This window comes from Anser cygnoides, chromosome 1 (genome assembly GCF_040182565.1).
Source record: "Anser cygnoides isolate HZ-2024a breed goose chromosome 1, Taihu_goose_T2T_genome, whole genome shotgun sequence".
Classification (NCBI taxonomy): Eukaryota; Metazoa; Chordata; class Aves; order Anseriformes; family Anatidae; genus Anser; species Anser cygnoides.
Window position 1 is genome coordinate 36872276 of NC_089873.1, and position 24131 is coordinate 36896406.

The window sequence follows — 24131 nt, forward strand, 5'->3', positions numbered from 1 at the left end:
TACTGGGAGTGGATGGCCACCTAACAAATAAGCAGAAAAAGGTGGAGGCCTTCACGTACAGCACCACCCTACCGCCTTGTCTGCCCTGCCTGTCCCTCCTGAGGAGCTTGTAACCATCTATTGCAACACACCAGTCACAGGACTCATCCCACCAGGTTTCGCTTATGCCGATGATGTCGTAGCTCTGGGCCTGGGCCAAGACTTCTAGCTCATCCAGTCTATTCCTCATACTGTGTGCGTTTGTGTAGAAGCACTTTGAATGTGCCTCATAGTACGCAGCACCTCGTGGAGCAGACCAAAGGACCTCACTAGCACACCATGCCTCTGATTCTAGCGCACCATCCCTTAGCTTATCACTGGTGGGCCTGGTTTTATCCCTTTCCCACTTCAGCTCTAGTTTAAAGCCCTATCAGCCCTGCCAACTCCTGGGCAAAAATCCTTTTCTCCCTCTGAGAGTGGTGCATCCCATCTGGTGCCAGCAGGCCTGGTGTCGTGTAGACCTTCCTGTGATCAACAAACCCAAAGTTCTGCTGGTTGCACCAGTCTCGAAGCCACGTATTGATGAGCCGAGTCTGCCTGTCAACATTGATCCCTCCTGTCGGAAGGACAGAGGCAAACACAACCTGTGCCCCTGATCCTTTAAGCAGTCGCCCCAAAGCCCTAAAATCCTTTTTGATTGCTCTTGCTATTTCGTCATTACCAGCCTGAAAGACCAGTAGCGGGTAGTAGTCGGTGGGCCGTACCAGGCAAGTGACTTTCCTAGCAATGTCTCTCACCTGAGCCCCAGGAAGGCAACAGACTTCCCTGTGGGTTGGGTCCAGATGGCAAATTGCGCCCTCTGTCCCTTTCAGAAGGGAGTCCCCCATGACGATAACCCTTCTTTCTTTCTTGACAGAAGATGTAGCGATGCGGGGGGTAGGCTGCCTTGCCTTAGGCACCCCTTCCAAACGGATGGGCTTTTGTCTACATCAGTGTTTTGACTGTCATGTTCCAGAGCCTCATGCCTGTTACATTAAGGGTAGACCGGAAGGTGAGGTGAGGGCTCGCCTACCACCCCGAGCAGAAACCTGCTTCCATTCCCCCCCCTTGGCCTAGGTCCCCTGGCCGGATACCGTGGCCGGGCTCCTCACGAGCAGGTTACAACCACCGTTGGAGAAGACCGTCGGAAACCAGCGGTGAGGGCGCCACCCCCACGCTCGCCCTGCCCGAGGCGCCATGCCGTGTGCCCGCCTGGTGCCCGCGCCCCCCGGGGGCTGCCTTTGTACGGCCGGGGAGGGGGCTCCGCCCGCGCCTCGTCAGCCTGCCTCAGGAGGGCAGCCGGGCCCTGGCGGCTCCCTCGGCTGCTTCGAGTGGCCTGGGTGCCGAAAAAAAGCCCTGCCCGCCTCGATCCCCCGCCCCACCCCGGAGCCGATCGCCTCGGTGAGTATCGGTTGTATTGTTAATATTGGTAGTAGGGGGGTGGTTGGACCAGACGATCTTGGAGGTCTTTTCCAACCTTACTGATTCTATGATTCTACGATTTAATGCTTTTTTTTTTTTTTTTCTCAGTGTTTAACAGTAACAATGCATCAACAACACATCTTGGGCTGCCTGGACCTCCAAGTTGGGGGACCATGACAAGAGAGCAATGACTTTCTTTCTGTGGTCACCAAAACTGTAAGGGAACAGCTGTATCAGCTCAACATTCGTAGGTCCATGGGGCCAGGCAGGATTCACCCTAGAGTGCTGAAGGAATAAGCAGGTGTTATAGCTGGACCCCTCTCAACAATTTACCAAAGGTCATGGGAGTCTGGGGAGGTCCCCAGTCTAGTTTCCTGACTGGAAACTAGACAACGTTATAACAATCTTATAAAAGGGCTTGAGAGAAGACACAGGAAACTACAGGCTAATTAGTCTAACCGCAGTCCCTGGAAAAGTTATGGAGAAAAATTGTTCTGGGGGAATATTGAAAGTCAGTTAAAGAACAAAGCTATTACCAGGCATAGTCAACATGGTTTCATCAGGGGAAAGTCCTGCCTTAGGAATTTGATCTTCCATGATAAGGTCATCCGCTTGGTGGATGAAGAGAAAGCAGTGGACGTAATCTTCCCAGATTTCAGTAAGGCCTTTAATATACGGTCATTCACAGCATCCTTCTGGACAAATTGTCCAATTGTGAGATAAACTGGTTCACAGAATCACAGAATTGTAGGGGTTGGAAGGGACCTCAAGAGATCATCGGGTCAAACCCCCATCCAATGCAGGTTCCCTAGAGCAGGTTGCCCAGGTAGGCGTCCAGATGGGCCTTGAGTATCTCCAGAGAAGGAGACTCCACAACCTCCCTGGGCAGCCTGTTCCAGTGCTCCATCACCCTCACTGTGAAGAAGTTCTTTCACATGTTCCACACAGGTGCAGAACTTCCTGTGCTCCATTTTTTGACCATTGCCCCTTGACCTGTCCCCACAAACCACTGAAAAGAGGTTGGCTAAATCCCTCTGTCTCCCACACTTAAGATATTTGTAAACATTGATGAGATTCCCTCTCAGTCTTCTCTTCTCAAGGCTGAACAGACCTAGGTCTCACAGTCTTTCCTCACAGGGAAGATGCTCCAGGCCCCATATCATCTTTGTTGCCCTCCGCTGGACTCTTTCCAGAAGATCCCCGTCTTTTTTGTACCGGGGAGCCCAGAACTGGACACAGTACTCCAGGTGAGGCCTGACCAGGGCAGGGTAGAGGGGGAGGATCACCTCCCTTGACCTGCTGGCCACGCTCCTTTTTATGCACGCCAGGATCCCATTGGCCTTCTTGGCCACCAGGGCACACTGCTGGTTCATGGTCAACCTGTCGTCCACCAGGACCCCCAGGTCCTTCTCCACAGAGTCATCCCGCAGCCTGTACTGATACATGCGGTTGTTCCTTCCCAGGTGCAGGACTCTACACTTGCTCTTGCTAAACCTCATTTGGTTACTTCCTGCCCAGCTCTCCAGCCTGTCCAGGTCTCGCTGAATGGCAGCACAGCCTTCTGGCGTGTCAGCCACGCCTCCCAGCTTTGTATCATCGGCGTACTTGTTGAGGGTGGACACTATTCCCTCATCAAGGTCGTCGATGAAGAGGTTGAACAAGACCAGACCCAGCACTGACCCCTGGGGAACACCGCTAGTCACAGGTCTCCAGCTAGACTCTGCACCATCGATCACCACCCTCTGAGCTCGGGCAGTCAGCCAGTTCTCAACCCACCTTACTGTCCACTCCTTTATCCCACACTTTCTCAGCTTTGCTAGCACGATGTTCTGGGAGACGGTATCAAAAGCCTTGCTAAAGTCAAGGTAGATGACATCCACTGCTCTCCCCCCATCTACCCAGCTGGTGATGCCATCATAGAAGACAACGAGGTTGGTTGAACACGATTTCCCCTTGGTGAATCCATGCTGACTACTCCTCATAACCTTCTTGTCTTCCAATTCCTTGGAGATGGCATCCAGAACAAGCTGTTCCAACACCTTTCCAGGGACAGAGGTGAGACTGACTGGCCTGTAGTTTCCTGGATCCTCCTTCTTGCCCTTCTTGAAGACTGGAGTGACATTGGCTATCCTCAAGTCTTCAGGCACCTCTCCTGTTCTCCAGGACCTTTCAAAGATGATAGAGAGCAGTTCGGCGATCACCTCCGCTAACTCCCTCAGCACACGTGGATGCATCCCATCGAGACCCATGGATTTGTGTGCGTTGAGCCCACTCAGACACTCCCGAACCACCAGGAGAATGACCCTGTGTGTGTCCTGGTGTTTAGTATAAACCCCTGCTGTCCAGCTGAGGCTGTGGCACCCTCCAGCACAACTCGGAAGTCACAGGACCAAAAGAGGAAAGCTTAATTCTCACCTGAGGTGGCAGGGGAGCGCCTAGAGCCTCTGCTTCAAGGAGCTAAGCGTCTCTCTGAACACCAAGCCACTTTCAAGAATTTACCAGCAGTCCTGGCTAACGGGGGAAGTCCTAGCTGACTGGAGGTTAACAAACGCGACTTCTGTCTACAAAAAGGGCAGGAAGGAAGATTCAGGGAATTAGGGGCATGTCAGTTTGGCCTTGGTACCAGGGGAAGTCACATAGCAGATCATCCCAATTACATCACAAGGCATGCACAAGCATAGGTTTACAAAGGGCAGGGTCTGACTGACTAACCAGATCTCTATCTACAGAACGATGAACAGTTTAGTAGATCTCAGAAAGGCCGTGGATGTCATATACCCGCATTTGACTAAAGCATTTGACACTCTTACCCACAGCATTCTCCTAGAGAAATTGGCAACACTGAGGAGAAGGACCTGGGGGGTGCTGGTTGATGACAAGCCCAACACGAGCCAGCAATGTGTGCTTGCAGACCAGAAAGCCAACCGTATCCTGGGCTGCATCAAAAGCAGCATGGCCAGCAGGTCAAGGGAGGTGATTCTCCCCCTCTTCTCTGTTCCCATGAGACCCCACCTGGAGTGCTGTGTTTAGCTCCGGGGCCTCCAGAACAAGGAGGATGTGGTCATATAACAACGAGTCCAGAGGAGGGCTGCGAAAATGATCAAGGGGCTGGAGAGCCTCTCCTGTGAAGACAGGCTGAGGGAGTTGTTCAGCCTGGAGAAGAGAAGGCTCCTGGGATACCTTACAGCGGCCTTCCACTACCAAAAGGAGGCCTACAGGAAAGCTGGGGAGGTACTCTTTGTCAGGGGATGTAGTGAATGAACAAGGGGGAATGGCTTTAAGGTAAAGAAGAGTAGATTTAGATTAGATATTCAGAATAAATTCTTTACTGTGAGGGTGGTGAGGCCCTGGCACAGGCTGCCCAGAGCAGCTGTGGATGCCTCATCCTGGAAGTGTTCAAGACCAGGCTGGATGGGGCTTTGGGCAAGCTGGTGTGGTGGGAGGTGTCCCTGCCCATGGCAGGGAGATAGGAACTACGTGGTCCTCAAGGTCCCTTTCTACCTAAACCATTCTATGTTTCTGATCCTACTTTCTGCTGTTTAATTCACATTCCAGGCAAGGGATGCTAAATTAAAAGTACTTTCCCAATCCTCAGAGACTCTGATAAGTAATGGCAGGCTCTGAAATGTGGTTGAAGGTGAGCTTCCACATTGCTATTCTAAGCAATGGGGACCAGGAATATCAACGCTCAGTACTCGGTTTTAAAACTTTTCAGTACACCTGGAAGCATCAGCTCTCATTGTGTTACCACCAACATCTTTACACCTTGCATTTGAAGCAGTCCTGTAGACCAGGCTTTGAGAGTACATCAGTGTCTTCAACGTTGCTTAGCTGAACTGCTGGAGAGGAAAAGCTGACAGATGGGATAGCATGCAGTTTGGCAGAAGTGCATTTGCTTTGCAATTCTTATGGTAAAGAGGCTGATGGATCTTTCTAGCACTGAAGTCGATCTATGTTTTCCTCGTTGGTGAGTCTCTGATCACCTGTACTTACTGCACATACCTGATTCTCCCCCGGAGCTGGCAGGTCTTCAACGTTGGCCTAGCCAACTTCACATCATAGAGAACTCAGTGTCCCCCTTACCTCATCTGTCATTTAAAAGGTAAACTGCTCTAGGCATCAGAAAAGAGACTGTGCTTTAAGTCTGCACGGGGCTAACCAGGCTGCAAATATTCTTTCCTCACACCCTTCACACTTAGTTTCTGCTCATGGCACATCTCAGCTTTACACGACTGTTTGGTACGGATTCTGTTGTTGCTACCTCTTTTCAGCTTCATAGCTACTGCATTCATTCAAGCCAGCTCCTGTTGCTGGGATTTTCTGCTCCCTACCTATTCATGGGACGCTGAGATCTTAGAAGCAGAGCCTGGGGCACAGCTCTGTAGAATTTGCTCTCTCTCTCCTACCCAACAGCACCCAGTTCTCTCCTGCCACTTGTCTCTTGCACATCTCCCCTTTCCTGCCCTTTGCACACCACGAGAGTTATGCTTATGGCTCTGTCCGCTTCTCCATCAGCGATGCTATTCAGGAATTCTTACCCAAGAGTTAGATGGCTGCTATGGCTGCTTCCCCCAGACCCATGGAAGAAAACTGCAGCAAACGACCCCACCGCTGAGGGCCAAAACAACTCCCGCCTCCTCCTGCACAGAAACATCGCCCAGCATCCCTTCCCCATAGCCACAGGCACCACTTGCCAACTACAGTAGCAGGTGCGTGCAGCAAACCACCAGCGCTGCTGAACAGAGTCGCATCCTTTTCCTCTCCCCATAGAAAGCTCTGGGGACAGCCTCCAGCCATTTTGGTAGCTGCCAAAAGCTGCTGCCAAGAGTAGCTGGCATGCTCCAAAGGGCAGCAGATTTCTTTTTCACCTCTTCCAACACACCCCTGCTGAAGAACACAGGCCTCTGCAACTCGAAATTAGCAGCTGGGTGACTGTACCCACACACTTCCTCTTCTCACTGCAGCTTCCCTACCAATGGGGCTTCGTAGGTTGGGTTGACCAGTGCGCTTGATGGTCTTGAAGGTCTTTTCCAACCTCAGTGATTCTGTCCTCCTATGACAATAAAGATGCACACTAGATGGCAAAGTTTATTGAATAGCAAGGTGGAGCAGCACATGCGGAACGAAATTCGGGGGAGGAGCTACACAAGGTGGAAGTCAGAGTTTTCCAGGCTCATCTCTTCAGATCTGCTCTTTGCTTTCTGGAATTGGCTCTTCCTTGGCTCCAGCATCATCTCATCACTGCCGACTTTGCCAGTTCCGCGGTGACTGGGGAGGGGCAGGGAAAGAAAACGCTGTTAGTTTTGCAGTGCCTTGGGCCACTGAAATCCCTGGGAAGATCATTACGGTAACCAAACCGAGCTTCCAAGAGACTTGAAAACTGTGGAAAATGATGCATTAGCACATCCTTTATATTGTGCCAGACTGATGAACAAAAGGAACGAATGTGTGTTCGTTTTTTGTTTGTTTTTTTTTCCCCTCTACCTTCAAATGTGCTATATTCCTAAAGGTGTTTTTACTCCAAACTTCACCCAGGTACCCTTCTCTTCTGCTGCTTATTGATACAGGCTAACAGAAAAGGGCGGGGGGCAAGGGAATGAAGTCAAGGAACGCCCAGGAGTGCAAAGCTACCCACAAGAGGAGGAACACTGCCAAGGAGCTTAACTCCAGGTCTATCAGTTGAATCCCCTCTGAAACAAAAGCTGGGAAGCTCCTTGCCGCCTAGGGGCAAGGCGGAGCTCCGCAACACAGGACTGAATTCTCAGAAGTGTGGGTGGCTGTTCTCCTCAGCTTCAAACCCGCTCTTGACACGGGAAGGAAATGCATCCGAAGACGTCGCTGAGCCCAGCTGCCGCAAAGGTCTTAAACCTTGGTGCCTTTACCAAAGAGGTCCTGAAAGCAGCACAGACATTCGGACAACCCCTAGCAATGAATGATGCACAACACCTACACGTGGTTAGAGAGCATGAGGTCTCTGCCTCACGACTGGCCTAAAGCAGAAAGGGCTTCAGCCAGCGCATTACTGTCAGGGCTTTACCTAAGAGGGCGTTAAGAAGCACTTGCTATGGTATCGTGGGACAGCTCTCACAACCAGAAAGCTGGGGAAGGGCAGGATTTCCCCACGTGATTAAGTAGTTAGGCTCAGGAGCTCACAAAGAGGGAAGTCTATGGCTAGCTTACTGAGACAGAGGCTTGCAGGTCTTTCTGAAGGGCCTTGATGATCATGGTTTGTCGCTGGGCCGTGGCTTCCAGTCTGGCACTTTGAAATTCAAGCCTAAGAAAGACATACAAGCAATTATAGTTGTGTGGATACAGCAAGCCTCAAGAGTATAAAGCCTGGAAGAAGAGCATGAAGTAACAGAGCCAAAAGCAAAAGCGTCTTTCGAAAGCCTGCACTAACTTGCTGTGCTGCAAGAAGGCAACCCTCTGGCTTTCACACAGTCCCAGAAAGTGAGGCCTTGTTCCCCCTCTCTTACTCCCTTACCGTTGCACGCGCTCCTCCAGTTTGATAGCTGCACCAGATGGTACCAGAAGGCTTTGCTGTTTCGGGCAAGAAGCTGTTATTTCCCTCTCCACCTTCTGTATAGCAAATTGCAGGCCAACTCCGCAGTTCAGGTTCCAGATATGCTGTTCTTGCAATTGCAGCAGCTGTCAAATCGCAACAGGAATTCACACAAGTGAGCTTAGGCTTGACAAAAAGGGGTCGACAGCTTCGACTCTCCAGTCACCTCTCAAAAGCCAAGTTACTTCATCATCTTTCGTACTGGCCCCTCTCCTATGTCTACGTTCATTCCCTACACTCTGCCACAGCACTCGTCTTCCCCTCTCAAGGACTCCAAACACCCTTTCTAACCACTTGTTGGCTACTGCATGGAAAGTATTCGGTGAAAAGCTTCTCCTACGGTGACAACACATCTCTATAAAAAGGGTGAAGAGAGGATTTCTACACCAGCACTTCCCAGGCCTCTACGCCTCAATTCCTATATAAAGACTGCAGATGCTGCTGCCTACACGCAACACGCTACGGAAGAATTCAGGATTCACAGCAAGTTACTCAGCTGCAGGAAGAAAGAGGACAGAGAAGACAAAAATGCACCAGCGCAGCAGTCCAGGATGTCTCCTGTTTCTCCCTGAGCCCACACACCCTGCTTGGCCAAACAAAACAGAAAGAAGTGCACCCGCCCCGCTACACTTGGGAAGCAGCTCTTTGAAAGGAACACGCACATCGTGCTGCAAGTCGGGATGAGGTGACTTCGTGGATCCTGACCTCTCTAACCATAGGTGCCAGGCGTATAAGGAAGGCGAGTCACTTCCCTGCCACCGAATCCCACCCTGTGGCCAAGTTGTCTAGGGTACTGAGACAACCTGAGCTCAGCTCCATGCTCTTACTTCAGGAGGCACAAACAAGCAGACCCTAAAGCAGCAGTTCTGTTCCCTCCCAGCCCCCTCATCCCAGCTGGCCGCACACTGAACCAGCCGGGGTTACACAAACCCCCCACAACAGGAGCAGATCCCCACTTGGGTTTGCCACAAAAAAGGCCTGGGCCCCTGCAGAGATGGCAAGAGACAGCCTTCCCATACCTTGGCTTTGAACAAGTCCAACTCCTTCTGCAAACGCCTCTTCTCTCCCTTCAGGCACCTGTGGCAGCGCATAGGGTCTTCAAGAGGAGCTTGGAATTTGGGCTGCTCTTCAAGAGCACCGGGAAGCTCCTGCGGCAGCTGTCTGACCACACCCTGAAGAAATGGCATTACATGAGAATGCAGAAATCAGTAAGGACATGACAAGACGAGATATGCCTTTACTCATTTGATTCTATCACTAGGTCGGTCTTCAGCTGGAATTTGAACCTAAGAAATTGTGCCTGCCACCAGCAGGCATCTGCACAACTGATCTGCATCACTCTTTAGCACAGTCACCTGTGTATTGTCCTGAAAATCTGTTTGAGTTTCAGCATCCCATTGTTCTGGAAGGTTTTCTTTCTCCTTTGCAGACCCCTGAGTGAGCAAGAACACAGACAGGCAGGCAGTGTGGAAAGGTTGCCCAGAAATAACGCACCGTCGCCCTGCCTTTCAGCACTTGGGATGCAGAAGCACAACGTCTGCCACAGCTTCATCATTCTCAGAATCATACCTCAGAATCAGAACAAGAGTCACCACCTTCCTCTTCCTCTACTGATACTGGCAGCAAGGTATCTGCAAAGGAAGTCAGAAACAAGGCGCTCTGTGTCCTTTTCTCTCTACTTTTCCCCATCCCTCAAGGCCTGCATCAAATGACGCATAGCGGTTCAACTCCACGGTACAAATGCAGATAGGAAGTGTTTTCCCAGGGTGCCTTCACACCCAGCCGCAGCACGGTATCCTCTTGGCATCACCACCTCTTGCTGCCTCCTTTCCAGCAGGAGGTGCCTAAGCATGACAGCGCACGTGGCTCTAAGCAGCGCCCCACAGGTGGCTGGGTAGCATCCAGGAAGAGACTCTGGCATGCAGGAGTCGCGGTGTGCGGACAGTTTGGGCCGTCTGGTCTCTAGACAACATCTCCAGACTCTGGTGTTTAGGGTCACTTTTCACTGGCCAGGAGGCACTGGAGAAACACTGCAAAGCATCCTCGTGCTGACGGGAAATCGACAAGAAAGAATGCTCTTTCCGTAGCACTGCCAGAAGAGATCGCCCTTCTCTGAGATGCACTGCCTGAAACCTTCCCAGAAGCCAGACACCTAGGTGTTGCCACTTAAAAATGGGCTAGGAGTTCACAGCTCTGACCCCATGACAACCGTTTCCCTCTGAGGGGTTTAACCTGCAGATAGCTTCTCAGCCAACTGAGCGTCCATCTCCATCTTACCAGGCTCCTCGGCAGATTTCACGATCTGCATCTCTCCACCTTCCGCTATTCCACTTGCTGAAAAGGATTCACAAGAGTCATCATCTTCCTCTTGCTCCGCTTCTGCTGCTGCTGGGACACCACCTGCAAAGGAGGTAAGAAACCAGTCACCGCGAGTGTTTCCTTCACTCTATTTCTCCCCATCACTCAAGCCCTGCATCCCAAAAATGGGTTATTATTCTGCTACAGGCCAGAGTGGGTTTTCCACATCATCTCATCCACTTTGAAGGATCCCGCCTACTCCGCTCAGTGCAAGTGTGCCTAATCGGTACCCACCAGTTGTCACCGGGCAGGAGCTGTCGGGTACTGTTGTGCCTTTTGCAGCATCTGCAGAAGACTCTCCCGTGGTTTCAGAGCTCACGGGTTCCTCCTGTTCCTCAGTAAGACTACAGACGGAAAGAAAGGGAATCCATTTGTATAACAATAACCACAGCCTTGCCTACAGTCTTCACTAGAAAAGCAGCAGCCGTTCATTGTCCAGCCTGTACAGCTTCAGAGCCAGTTGAGAAAGGGTTACACACACACTGCTGCTTGCGCTACTCTTACAGATTTCATATTCACTACAGGCACCTTCAGTCAGTCTATAGATGCCTCTTCCCATCTATAGGGTAACTCCCCGCTGCTGGACAGCTGTTATCCTCTGACCAGCCTGGCAGAGGGTAACTTGGGGCTCTGGAAGAGACCACTTGCACGTTTGCTTCTTAACTAAACCTTAGAAGATAAATAAACAAAAATTTGCTGCAGACCCAGGCTACTATTGAAAAAGGATGCGGGAAGGAGATGCATCTGAAGATGCCACTGAGCCCAGCTGACACAAAGGTCTCAACGCCTCCTTAAACTTTGGTGCCTCTACCAAGCGGTCCATAAGACAACACGGACATTTGGACAACCCCCTGGCAATGAACGATGCAGAACACTTACTCTTGTCTGTGGAGAGTTGCTAAGTAACTCCTGGCTGTGATGCCGGCCATGTCTGTCAGAGAACGGTCAGCACCATGCTGAAGAAGAAGTTGCATGATGTCCACATCCCCCACAACAGCAGCAATTATAAGAATGGTCCTGTAGCATCCAAAACCAGGTGCAAAAGACATCAGCTTCTGCAGACATCGCGTTGCCGTTGTTTTAGTCCCCTCCCCATTTGCCTCCCAGGCAACGGATCCCCCCCCCTTTCCTACAGGGACAGCGAAAGCAAAGGCAAAGCACGAGAGAACTCCTGTTGGACGGGACCTCAGGAGGTCTCCAGGCAGGTCTCCAGCTATCGGGTCAGACTGGGCTGCTTGGGGCTTCTCCCATTCTGCTCTTCAAAGCCTCCTTCAAAGGCTGGAGGCTGCACAAACTCCCGCGCAACCCGTCCCACTGCTTGCCCATGCTCGTGCTGAAAGGTGCCGCCCTACACGCAACTCCCACTCCCCTTGCTTCCCTTTACGCCCCTTGTCTCTTGCCCATTGACAACTCTTACGTACAAACTATGCCTCGATTCAACCCCCCCTCTCCTGCTTAACAGCAATGCTGCTGAGCAAAGGGCAAGTTTCAGAATGGCTGTGCTTGTGTGCTGGGGGGCACCGCAGGCAATGCTTTCCTGCAGCCCTCAGCGTGGAAAACACCCCCTGCAGGAAGACCACAGCCACGCGCAGATCTGCTTTCACAAGGCATGCAGAAGGAACTCCTCCGGTGCGGCTCCAGCTTCTTTTGCAAAGGTCGTTCCTATGCCTCTGATCATTTTCACTTGAGCAATGCTAAGGAAACCCAGGCAAACTTCTGAAAAACCCTTCACCTTCCAGAGCAATCTCGCGCATTCACGTTGGCTCCTTTTTTCAGAAAGAACTCTGCCATCCCTTTGCAACGGTGGGAGACTGCGAGAGCGAGCGGCGTGTATCCCAGCTGAAAGGAGAGAGAATCTACCTTAGCACAGGAGAGAAAAGTGAAGTCACTTCTTTTTTTTTTTTTGGAAGGACAGCCTTGCCCAAGCTACCAGGTTACCTCATTCAGAGCATCAATCTGGGCATTGTACTGCAGTAAGATCTCCGCTACAAACACGTTAGCAGTCTGGACAGCGAGGTGAAGGGCAGTGTTGCCGTCATGATCTGTGATGTTTGGGTCAGCGCCGTGCTCTAGCAGAACAGCCACGCAGTTTTCTTGCTTGCATGCTACCGCCTGGAAACCAGAGACAGGAAAGGAATGACTTGCAACGCCTACGCTTCTCTCTGTCAGAGAGAGCTTCCCAACACGGGAAAACAAGAGGGTCTCCAACGGTCAGGGAACATGTGCCCATTCTGCGCTGACTGCAGCGCCCCTGTGTCTGCGCGGGCCTACGTAAAGAATGCCGCCAGGAAGCCATCAGCCCTCAGAGCGGAGCCAACAAGCCCCATCTACAGCAATGGCGTCGTGTTTTCACGTACCTTCATCAGGGGCGTGTTCTTCAAATTGTCACGTGGGTTCAGCTTGCACTTCTTCCTAAGCAGAAACTGAACGACATCCACATGGCCGTTGGCGCAAGCAAGATGCAGAGGTGTCCTGCAAATTTCAGATGCTACGTTAAGGCAGAGAGACCACGACGGGCCGGCCCAGGGCCCAGAGCGCTTCCGCCTGGGCTGGGCGCTTCCAGGCAGGGCCAGGGCCTGGCTGCAGGCATTGGCTGCCCCTTACCGCCCCTCCGCATCCCGCCAGTTGATGCACAGCTTCCTCAGCCACCGGCGCCGCTGCAGCAGGGCCAGGTCACCGCGGGCGGCCGCGCCGTGCAGCCCACCAAGCTGCCTCTCCTGGAGCCGACAGGCACCGACGGTGGCTCCCGACAGCCCCTGAGGAGCCCCAGGACTCTGGGATGAGGCCATGGCCCCCCTCAGGGCAACGGCACCAGGAGGCGCCCGGCGGGCTCTGCCGGGCTCCGGGCAGGGAGATGGGAGCCGAGACGGCTGGGAGCCCCGCAGCGGGGCAGAGGCACCACGCGAGGGCAGGGCCGCAGCCACGCTCCCGGCCACGCACGCGCTGTCGCTTCCCCAGTGGCGGCGACAGCACTGAGCGCCGCCGGCTGCAGGCAGCACAAGGCTTTGCTGCCAGGCCACGGGCAGGGTGTCACAAAGGGTGTCACAAAGGGCATCACAATGGGTGTGCAGCCTGAGGGGCACCGCCCTGCAGGGGCGGGGGGCGCCTGCCCGGTGCCTCCACTGCAGGGTGGCCTCGCGGGCATGAGGCACAGGGTGAGCGCAGGGCAGCCCGGGTCTTCGCGTGGAAGTGGGTGCCGGCCTGTGCTCTCAGGTGAGAAGGGATAGCACGTGAGGAGGTGTTGCGCCAGGGGAGGTTTGAGTTGGCCATTAGCAACTCATGTTGCTTTTCAGTCCTTAAAAGCTGTGACGGTCTGTGCATTGTGCAGACATCGCAGCCACTTCCCTGGCAATGGGGTTCCGGAGGTCAGGTTGACCAGTGTGCTTGATGGTCTTGAAGGTCTTTTCCAACCTCCGTGATTCTGTCCTTCTATGACGGACTAGATGGCAAAGTTTATTGAATAGCAAGGTGGAGCAGCACATGTGGAACGAAATGCAAGGGAGGAGCTTCACAAGGTGGAAGCCAGAGTTTTCCAGGCTTCCCTCATCTCTTCAGATCTGCTCTTTGCTTTCTGGAATTGGCTCTTCCTTAGCTCCAGCATCATCTCATCACTGCCGACTTCGCCAGTTCCGCAGTGACTGGGGAAGGGCAGGAAGAGAAAATGCTGCATGTTAGTTTTATAGAAGCCTGGGCCACAGAAATACCCAGAAAGAACGTTGCAGTAACCAAAGCGAGCTTCAGAGGGAAGAACCTAGATGATTTTGTTATTCTGTAAAGCGCCCCATGGTCAAATAAAAAAACAAAATATCTGTGTTGGCACCAGCCTCTGAGCCATGTGTAAATCAGGTGAGCTTTCCGTGTCCTCTCTGTATCCCTCCCTGCCACTGTGGGGATGGAGGAAAGCACGACCTGTACTCCCCCATCCATCTACTAATCGCTCCAGTCCTCTAAAGCCCCGTTTGATAGCCTTCAGGCTTCTCTTTTCAATATCATCACTGCCAGCCTGGACTACCAATAGAGGATAGTAATCAGAGGGGCGAACCAGGTTGGGAAGCTTTCTGGCAACGTCCCTGACCTTGGCTCCAGGGAGGCAGCAGACTTCCCTACGGGTAGGGTCAGGCCGACAAATAGGGCCCTCTGTTCCCCTGAGAAGGGAGTCGCCTACAACGATCACCTTTCTTTCTTAGTGGACGCAGTCCTGAGGCGTGGAGTCCACCCTTGCCCCAGGCATCCTCCTGGGTAGACTTTCCACCTCATCCTCACCCACCGGTCTCTCAAGCTCCAAGGCCTCAGACCTGCTGTGTAAGGGCACCTGGGAAGGTGGGGCCGGTAGGGAGGGGGGTTGCCTGCAACATCGAGCAGGGACCTGTTTCCATTCCTCCTCATCTCCTAGGTCCCCTCCCTCTGCCCAACAGCAACAGGGCAGGGGGCCCACCAGTTTGCGGTGTTTCACCCTGGTGCCTTTCCTTCAGGCCTGGCAGGGAGTTGCTCCACCAGTCTATCTCCCGCTTACACTCCCTGATGGCCCTCAACCTCTCCACGTCCTCCTTGAGCTTTGCCACCAGGCTGACCAGGCCATCCACGTGCCCACACCCCACACACACGGTGGCTCTGCCGCCCTCAGAGGGCAGCAACAGGGGAGGGGTCGCTGCTGGCTCTGCCCACGCCTCGTCAGCCTGCTTCAGGAGGGCAGCCAGGCCCTGGCAGCTCCCTCGGTGGCCTCGATGCCAGAAAAAATCCCTGCCCGCCTACTTTGCCCAGCAACGCTAGGTGGGCCTCTGGGAGAGCAGATTGAAGGAAAAAAAAAAAAAAAAAAACAACTTAGGCCTGCAGCCCCCCAGGTCAGTGCAGCAGGAGTGCAGGAGGTGCTCCAGGCACGCAGCACCAGTTCCCCTGCGGCCTGTGGAGAGGCCCCTGGTGGAGCAGGCTGTCCCCCTGCAGCCCATGGGTCCCACACGGAGCAGATCTCCACGCTGCAGCCCGTGGAGGAGCCCCCGGTGGAGCAGGTGGATGTGGCCTGGAGGAGGCTGCGGCCCATGGAGAGCCCCCGCAGGAGCAGGCCCCGGGCCGGAGCTGCAGCCCGTGGAGAGGAGCCCACGCAGGAGCAGGGGTCTGGGGGGAGCTGCCGCCCGTGGGGGACCCGTGCTGGAGCAGTTTGCTCCTGGGGGGTGGACCCCGTGGTACGGAGCCATGTGGGAGCAGTTCTTGAAGGGCTGCTGTCTGTGGGCAGGTGCCCAGGCTCAGTTCAGAAGGACGGCATCCCGTGGGAGGGACCCCACGGGGAGCAGGGGCAGAGAGGGACCGTGAAGGAGCAGCAGAGACGAAGCACCAAGGACTGACCGCAGCCCCCATTTTCCTGCTCCACTTGGGGGGAGGAATGAGAAGAGGGGGAAGGTGTTTTTAGTTTGCTTTTAGTCTCACTGCTCTAGTCTGCTAATGGTATATAATAAATTGTATTAATCTCCCTATATTGAGTCTACTTTGCCTGTGACAATAATTGAGTGGTCTCCCTGTCCTTAGCTCAACCCTTGAGCCCTTTCCACGATATTTTCTCCCCTTCCTCAGAAGGAGAGTGAGAGAGCAGCTATGCTCTCAGCTGCCCAGCAGGGTAAAATCACCACACGTCGTCAGAAGAATCACATAACATAGGGCTACAGGTACAGCCAACTTATTTCCAAAGAGAATATGAGGGTTATTGATTCTCCAAATAAACACAGCACTTACAGGGTAACCAGATGTCATACTGTGGGAATAAAGATGTTGTTTTTGCAGAGTTACATTTTTTAAAGGTAAGGAATGGGGTATTGAGATATGCTTGCAGTGATAAGAAAACTTAGCAGGCGACCTTGTAAAATGCAGACAACCAGACTCCTTAGAACAATTAGGTGAAAATCACGGTGTTAAGTCAAGTCAGATAAGTGAAGAAACATTACCGCTTCAAACAGTAAAAAAGTCAAAAGAAATTTGAAATTTAACAGGCTGGCAACTGAAGGCCATGCATTGTCTGTGAAGCATCAGATAGATTGTGATTACCCACACAGTGGGGAAACAGGGGAGGGTGCTGACATCAAGAAGTATATAAACTGCGTTTTGGAACCAGTAGGTGCGCTCCTGCTTGTGGGACACCCGCCACTACAATCGCAAATAAATTACTACTTCACTGAGATCCTCGCCTGAGCCTAAGTTATTGGCTACGGAGTGTTTCTCACAATACTTTTTTCCAAATGTGGAGGCTAGAAGTAAGTGGTATAAGAGACATTTCAGAATGAGGTAAACATACTACGCAGGCTGTATATTTAAATAAAAATTCCAACAGTGATTTGGCCATATTATGAAATTATTTAAAATTAAGCAGAAAGAAAAATATGCTTACAAAAATCTAAAAATAAATCTAGGTTGACCCTAGCAGCAAATTGTAAATTAACTCATTCACAAAGAGTATTTCCTACTGCCTTTTTTTTAAACATAGCCAGACCAAAGCACAACTTGAAATAGCTTCACTGCTATTTCCATGGCACTTCTTCATGGTTCCTTCTAAAACACCTGCTCAACCTCAGCTTATCTCGAGTTTAAATCTGAATTAAGACTGATACTGTGCACACAATGTCACAACACTCCAGTGAATAGTCTACTTCCAACCCATACTTCAGCTTTATTTGCACGAGTGTGCATTCTGAAACATCTGTTCAGAACGGAGACAGCTCTTTAAAGGTTTATGTCAAAGATCTCAATTTTAAGCCACTTGAAAACTCAGAATTCAGAGTATTTTTATGATGCATGTATTTTTATTTAAAATGTGTTCTTGCAGGTTCATACATTTTAATATTCCCTTCTATCAGTGTATAGTTCCCAGAAATAATTCCTGTCAGGCAACACGGTTTTCTGAAGATAGTATTTTCCACCCTCATAGCATTTTCAATAAATTCTATAGATCAGATTACAATAAAGTGCACATATTCCTCTGTGATACAGGCAACAAAGCTGTGGACTGAAAAAATAAGTCGTTCTGCAAGTTGAAAACCACACACACAAAAAAACTTGCTGTGGCCATTTAGCACCCCACAGTTAAGTTGTCCCACTAAGTACAACCAGAAATACTTTTTTTTTAAATGTCTGTTAGCTTAAAAAAAATGAACTTATATAATTAAAAATAATGGTTCCTTTTTAATTAGACTCTGAAAAAAACATTAATTTATGTAAGTCTTGAAGCCTACAGCTTTCCCCAAGGCTGGCAGTCTGCCTTGAAAACTTGTATTACGTATTTTACCCTTTGGATCCAGGCTTCAAGCTTGCAAAAGCTTTGGAGTTCTTCAGGGAATGCGAAATTTCATTGAGAAAAGAAATAAAATGAGAGTCCCTTTCTGACTTCTTAGACTCAAAAATAACTACGATGGTAAAATGAGGTTCGGGGCGAGTCAGGAAGTATGTGCTTTGGACTTTGTCATCGTAGAAGTGAACAACCTTCTCCAAGCTGTTGAGGTCAGAGGTTCTGTCAGTCATAATCATGATTACATTGGGCCAGTGCATAACAGGCCTGTCGCTGGGCAGAGACACCACTGCGGGGTACTGATCCACTCCTTTGGGGGCTTCCCTGTAAGAATGGGGGTGATGATAACCGTGTCCCTGAAAACTTTCCGATCCACGATTGTCAAAAATCAAGGAAACATTGACAGCATCATATTTCCGAATGAAACTGGAAATTTTCCCAAAGTAATCAGGATTTGTTTTTGCAGTCAACGTTTTCATTTCAGATGCTGTTGTTTGTCGACTAAGGGCCTCGTGAAAGTAAAAGCTAAACTTGGCAAGGAGAATGTTTTTGAGTTTCATCAGCCAGAGGAAGAGGTGTGGAGGTTGTACTGCTTTTTGAGACTGCCCTCCAAACAGATGCTTCTTGGTCTCTCGCTGTTTCTCAAAAATTTGGCCCCACGTCTGTAGTTTTGTGTGAGCGCTGTGCAAGTTGACCAGGGATGGAAGGAACTTCCACTCTGAGATCTGAGCCTGAGCCTTTAAGAGATGTGCAAGCACATCTACTTCCAGCTGGAAACTGCTTTCAAGAGGACTGAGGATTGGATGATGAAATCTAGAAAACACAACGTTATTCAAGACGTGAGAACTGCTGTACGCAGCAGTGAAATTACCAGCTAATAGTTGTCAATTCATATACAGAACACCACATAAAGGAGGCTACAGTGTAAAACAAAAAAAATCACCTTGTAAGTTTAAAAACTCCTCTTTTAACATAATTAGGACAAACATTTTAATGAACATACAGCACTTCATATTTAACAAAAACACCCATCAGGCATTTACCAAAGCAAGGGAATCCTCTTTGACCGGTCCAAGAAAAGGCACTGATAATCTTGATCCACAAGCTACCATAGTGCCATTCCTCTTTAAATTCAGATCTAAGAATTTTTTAAGTAAGAATTAAGATTTTTTAAATTTTTCTTCCAATTTAAAATCCCTTCTAGTGGCAATATGTCTTGATAGTCATAGAATAGTGCTAAGATATTAAGTTAAAACAAAAAGTTATCTTACATTATAAATTCAATGTAGAAAAGCTATGAGGAAACCAAATTGAGTTTTATTCTTTTCTTTTTAATTCACAATAAAAATGTGATGGGAAATTAGTCAATAGCATCACAACTGACTGTATTTACTAATGAACCTGGTCCCAAATTTTGAACGTTAGTGTGCTAAGAGCAAAAAAAAAACAACATTTGGCGGGACTTCATAATATCACAACAAAGATGCTCTAACAATCATTTTTTTCCTCTCTAAAAATTCAGGACAAGATCAGCTCTGAATTTCACAGAAAAAAAATCTCATCTACAAGGTAGAAGTGTCACTGCACATCTTATTCACTAGAGTGACCCTACCATTAGAACAAGTCTCTGTGGAATTTTAATAGAGCCATTCTATAGCTTTCTTTCCCACCTTGTTTTCTTCATATTTTATCCAAAAATTGTGTGATCTTAAAAATATTTTCAAGTGTCCCTTTTTTCTCAACAGCCACAATACGTGTGTTGAAAGGATTTGCTTTTAAGATGCAAGTCCAAGTTTATTTGAAGGAAATGAAATGCTGGATGTGGTGGAACAACCGACGCAGCGTGTTCTGCAAAAAGGCTCGGCTGGGGGACCTGCCACCTTCTGTACACGGCGTATGTCAGCAGCCATCATGTCTTTCTGCTGTAGCAGTGATCCAGTGTTTACCAACTGCTTTGGTGGGTCGAAAAGCCCAGAGCATATTTGAATTTCTTTAAACAAATAAGGGTCAATTAGAAATAATATTCCCATAATAGTCAACACTATATTTTTTCAATGGTTTAGGTATTCAGCAGAAAAAAAACCACAGTTTTGTTGGCAGATATTAGAAGGGAAGAGAAGCACTATGCAACACTATTTATTCCAGATATTCCCACCAAGCGTACACTTAGCACAGTGGTTTCAACACACTTGCAGTCAGCCTAAGCTTATTCTTCAACCTTAAAAGCAATTAAAAAAACTCGCCGCCGTGTCTCCTGGATTAATGTTTTGATGTACGGCTTCCCACTTCCACTTTCCTTCATGGCTCATTGCTATTTTCATGTTTCACTGCATGGCAGGATTTGCTAAACTGTTTTAATCCAAAAATACACTTCTCAGCCACAGCTGAGAAGCCTGATATGGTTGCGGAGGAACCAGGTTATGTACTCAGACTATCTGCTGTAATTAACTTTCCTAACAGAGGAGCACCTGACTGAGCTCGCTATCACTTAAAACAGACAGGCTTTTACGCTATTTCGGTAAGCCAGCGTGTTAAGAACTTAACTGCACATTGGAAATTTGATTCTTCCCCCAATCATTCTTGAAAGCAGAGGGATGATAGATTTGTTTTGCAGACCATAAACAAGCCACATCATTCTTCATTTCCTTCTAGAGAACACAGATGCATACAAATCTAGAAAACGCTGACTAGATGGAGAGCGTTTAACACTCCAGAATAATTACATCAAGATAGTTTACTATTTACTTACTCATTTCATACTAGGCGTTTAAAGGATCCTGCACCTGATGCTGTCTTAATTATTGCAGTTAAATTATTCCTTTCTTTCAGAAATACTCTGTACATTACTGGGGAGAACCGAACGACTGAAATAGCTCCAGCAGCCTCTTAGAATGTCTTCGTCTTAAAGATTGCTCATTATCCCCAAGCAAGATCATCACTATTTTCCCAAGGAGGCATTTCTTATTTCCTTACAATAGTGCACTAGAAGCACAAACGCACCTCGGAGACTCAGTTTTGATTTCCAGAATTTTAAACAGTACTGTTGACTAAGCACATGCTCAGAACAAATGATAATGGCCAGCGTACATCATAAAGCAACTTTGCAACAAGCATGCCTTCCTTTACTCTTCTACTGACTATCATACCAAGGAAAAAAAACTGTAGTTTCATTTTTCCTTGGACTAACTGCTCCGATATTGTGAAGGTTTACAAGCTGAGAATCACCAAAAATGACTAGTAAGATGACAGACTAGTTCTGACTTTTAAATAGCAAAACTACACTACAATTTCCTTAAATTATTCCTAAAAGTAAGGGAGTTAGCTGCAGTGCTTAGATTTTGAATGTCAGAAAACAGCACCAAGTTATCTTTATTTTTTTACTTTACTATGGCTTTTAGAATTAAACAGACATATTCTAGACTAAAACTGGCACACAAATATCTGTTATATTTCTACACTAATTTTACTGAAGTCTGTATGAAATTACGCCTTGCTTCCCCTTCACACACACCTAATAAATAAAAAAAAAAGGAAATAATTCTTGTACTTTTTCCATGAGGAAAATGATTCTCCCTCTCTGCTGAGCATGAATTAGGAATCAGAAAGATGGTTTCTATAACATGCTGCATAGACTGGGGGTCAGGGAGGTCTCACTGTCTTATTTGGAGCCCTCAGCTCATGTTTGGACACCGCTCCCCAACGCTCACGTCACGTGTGAATTCATGCAAGGGGCCACGCTGCTCAGCAATCAAAGGAGAGCAAAATCTTCAGGCTTGCTTTGAACCTCAACATCGTTTATTACAAAACATGGCTGAGTACTTAGTGCCAGCAAACAAGCACTGACCTTGAGCTGTATTTCTTTAAGATGGATTCCAAAATGTTTACCAGTTCCTCAGAGTTAATGAACTTTTGGGTGCTGAGCGTGTACATTTTTTCATAGAAGTCAGCAATTTCCATCCGAGCCTGAACAAAAAAACAGAGCTGTTCAGACAGGTGAGAAAGCAGCTCTTCCAAGTGAGGAGCTGTTCCTCCTAGTGCATTGCGACCCGTCGCCACCACCTTCTTCAGCTCATTGTGCAGGGATGTGTAGATGGTTCGGATGGAGTCCTTTCGGCTGAAGAATGACTGACCACCTGTTCAGACAAACATGGAGGGATTACCAAAATCCAGGGACAGCAGAGAGAGACAGCAATACTGGGAAAAATAAAACCGTGCTTGTTTTTCCCCGGGTGTTCCCAAGCGTTATTCGATCACACCATTTTCCATCAAGAAATAAATTTCAGTGTATTGTTTTGCGAATGACTGAGCTGCACGTAGCAGAAAATCAGAAGCACTCTACCTAATTTGATACAGGTCACGCTTGTCCTTGTTCGTATTTCAGCAGCCAGTGACTGCTGCAAAATTTCTTTAACCCCTTCACATTGGCCTTAACTACAGCGTGACCTTTTTGATAACAAGGGGTTAGGTGATTTTGCTGCTATGCTACATAACCTGGAAATGGTGTTATCTGTGCAAGTCAGAAGAATCAAGTCATCGTGAAATTTTAATAGGCTCCACTGCTGTTAATAGATCTCTTGAAGAGAATTCCCCTAACGATACCCCTTGAAACATCAAACGCTCAGACTTACAAAACCAAACGTTTCCAGTCCCTAAACCACCTAATATACGCCAGAATTCACAGGCAAAACAAACACAGCTTATCTCAGCAGGACCACAGCACAGGTTAATGCGTAACTAAAACTGAGAAAAAAAGGTCAGGGCTTCTTTCTACCTCCTCAATGCTATGAAAAATTAAAAAAAAAATAAAAATAAAAGTGGCCATCATAAAACGCTTTCTATGGGACCTTTCTGTGGGTGGAAGGAACCTTAAAGATCGTCCAGCTCCAAGCCCCTTGCCATGGGCAGGGACAAACTTTGATGCTACCAAAAGCCCGTGCAGAGGTGCTGCTGTAGCTGTCGCGGGCTGCAGCAGAGCAAGGCCCACAAGCGCTGAGCCTGCAGAACTTTCAGGAGGAGACTCCAAATTCTGGTTCCACTTTGAGACTGCTCGTGGCTTTTATAACGGCGCGCCGTTCTTTTCACACGTATTGTTCAAGAGTAACCGTAGCAATTGGAGGCAGAAAAGCAGAGGATTGGTTACGGCGGATAAACAGCTAGCTTTCCAAGCCGCGACCTGCCCCCAAGTCGCGGCAGAGGAGCCATCACCTACTGCTGTTGTCTGGGAAGTCTGGAAACAAGCAGAACTTTGCCTGTCATTTTGACTATTTTTTCTTTCTGCTAGCACCAAGTTCGCTTTTTAAAGCCAGCTTTACGGATTTTTTTTTTGCCGGTAAGGTCCTCCTGAAGCAGGTCAAATCGGCCGCCCCTTCGGCGCCAACACCGAGGCCGGACCTTACGGAGGGGGGGGCTCCTCTCCCCCGCCCCTCGAGGGAAAGCCCGCGGCGCCGCACCTCCCGCTTTCAGCGCCGGCGGACCGAAGGCTCTGACAAAACCGAGGCCGCGGCCCAATTCCGCGGGACTCCGCGGGTCGCCACCCCCAGGAAGGGCTTGCGGGAGGCAACCCGCAGCCCCGGGGGCCTCCGCGAGGCGGCCCGCCGCCCCCAGCCGCTCTGACGCGGGGCTCTGGGGCCGCGCCCCGCTCGCCAGCCGCGGTGCGTGCCCGCCCCCCCGGCGGGCGGTACCTAGCTTCTGCCCGAGGAAGGCCATGCTGTGGTACGCCTTCTCGGCGGCCGCCAGGTGCGCCAGCGCCGCCAGCAGGGCCAGCCAGCTGCCGCCCGCGCTCCTGTTGCCCTCGCGCTCCTTCTCCACGTTGTCCTTGGCCTTGTCGTAGGAGAAGATGCCGAGGTGCGAGAAGAACGTCTCCAGCACCGCCTGCTCCACCGGCACCGGCGCGCCCAGCGCGATCGCCTCCCCCATCCCGCACCCGCAGCCGCCGCCGCCGCTGCCGGCCGCTTCCGACCGCCCGCCCCTTCCGGCTCCCCCCCCCCGCCTCCGCCCCGCTCCGCCCCGCCAGGGACTCAGGGCCCTGAGCGAGGTTCTCAGGCGCCTGCTGATAGCTCAGAACTGCCCAAATCAATCCCCTTCCGCGTTGCACTCCGGACAGATCAGCTCCCCGAGCAGACCCTGTGTAAGCGCTGAGAACAGGCACGCAGCCATCAGGAACACGAGGGCCGTGGGAGGGCTGCTAGGCGGCAGGGGCTGTTCCTGCTCCCCGGAAGGGTCGTGAGGCGCTGGAATAGGCTGCCCGGGGAAGCGGCGGAGTCACCACCCCTGCAGGTCGTTAAAAGGCAGTTAGATGTAGAGCTCGGTGATATGGTTTAGCGGAGGACTTGTGTTAGTGCAGAGGCTGGACTCGGTGACCTTGGAGGTCTCTTCCAACCTACCGATTCTGTAATTCCCCTGGAACACCTGCCCACTCCCTTCTACCACATTAATCCCCCATGAAATTAACAAGCAGCTCTTCCCCACCTCGAGCTGCACCCCTCCAGCACCCCCAGAACAGCA

At 50.1% G+C, this 24131-nt stretch overlaps 2 protein-coding genes across 4 annotated transcripts; both read right to left on the bottom strand.

The window, feature by feature from the left end:
• Positions 1 to 30: 30 nt before the first annotated feature.
• On the bottom strand, positions 31 to 15840 carry LOC106045460 (POTE ankyrin domain family member B-like). Of its 2 annotated transcripts, XM_013195973.3 has the most exons (13): positions 12965 to 15840; positions 12718 to 12832; positions 12299 to 12472; positions 12093 to 12199; positions 11240 to 11377; positions 10595 to 10704; positions 10280 to 10402; positions 9572 to 9633; positions 9358 to 9435; positions 9022 to 9174; positions 7925 to 8088; positions 7621 to 7714; positions 31 to 6708 (listed from the first exon to the last, which is right to left on the bottom strand). In XM_013195973.3, exons 1-13 carry the CDS (start codon positions 13147 to 13149, stop codon positions 6679 to 6681), a joined length of 1533 nt encoding a protein of 510 aa, XP_013051427.2. In that variant the 5' UTR covers positions 13150 to 15840; the 3' UTR covers positions 31 to 6678. The 2 variants fall into 2 exon arrangements, with proteins under 2 accessions (XP_013051427.2, XP_047921431.1); XM_048065474.2 differs by lacking the exon at positions 9358 to 9435.
• A 1285-nt stretch (positions 15841 to 17125) lies between these two features.
• KICS2 (KICSTOR subunit 2) lies at positions 17126 to 23605 on the bottom strand. Of its 2 annotated transcripts, XM_048065456.2 has the most exons (4): positions 23309 to 23605; positions 21687 to 21760; positions 21472 to 21608; positions 17126 to 18440 (listed from the first exon to the last, which is right to left on the bottom strand). In XM_048065456.2, exons 1-4 carry the CDS (start codon positions 23541 to 23543, stop codon positions 17624 to 17626), a joined length of 1263 nt encoding a protein of 420 aa, XP_047921413.1. In that variant the 5' UTR covers positions 23544 to 23605; the 3' UTR covers positions 17126 to 17623. The 2 variants fall into 2 exon arrangements, with proteins under 2 accessions (XP_047921413.1, XP_047921412.1); XM_048065455.2 differs by having other exon boundaries at positions 21472 to 21760.
• Between the last annotated feature and the right edge of the window lie 526 nt (positions 23606 to 24131).

What these genes read in the sequence shown, in the direction of transcription:
- LOC106045460 (XM_013195973.3), bottom strand. Translation starts at nt 13,149, where the DNA reads ATGGCCTCATCCCAGAGTCCTGGGGCTCCTCAGGGGCTGTCGGGAGCC. An exon ending in AGATTGATGCTCTGAATGAG is followed by an intron (nt 12,200 to 12,298) that starts GTAACCTGGTAG and finishes CTCTCCTTTCAG; the next exon opens with CTGGGATACACGCCGCTCGC. An exon ending in TGGACTTGTTCAAAGCCAAG is followed by an intron (nt 8,089 to 9,021) that starts GTATGGGAAGGC and finishes GCGATTTGACAG; the next exon opens with CTGCTGCAATTGCAAGAACA.
- KICS2 (XM_048065455.2), bottom strand. Translation starts at nt 23,543, where the DNA reads ATGGGGGAGGCGATCGCGCTGGGCGCGCCGGTGCCGGTGGAGCAGGCG. An exon ending in CTTCCTCGGGCAGAAGCTAG is followed by an intron (nt 21,761 to 23,308) that starts GTACCGCCCGCC and finishes TTGTCTGAACAG; the next exon opens with GTGGTCAGTCATTCTTCAGC. An exon ending in TTAAAGAAATACAGCTCAAG is followed by an intron (nt 18,441 to 21,471) that starts GTCAGTGCTTGT and finishes TGTGTTTTCTAG; the next exon opens with ATTTCATCATCCAATCCTCA.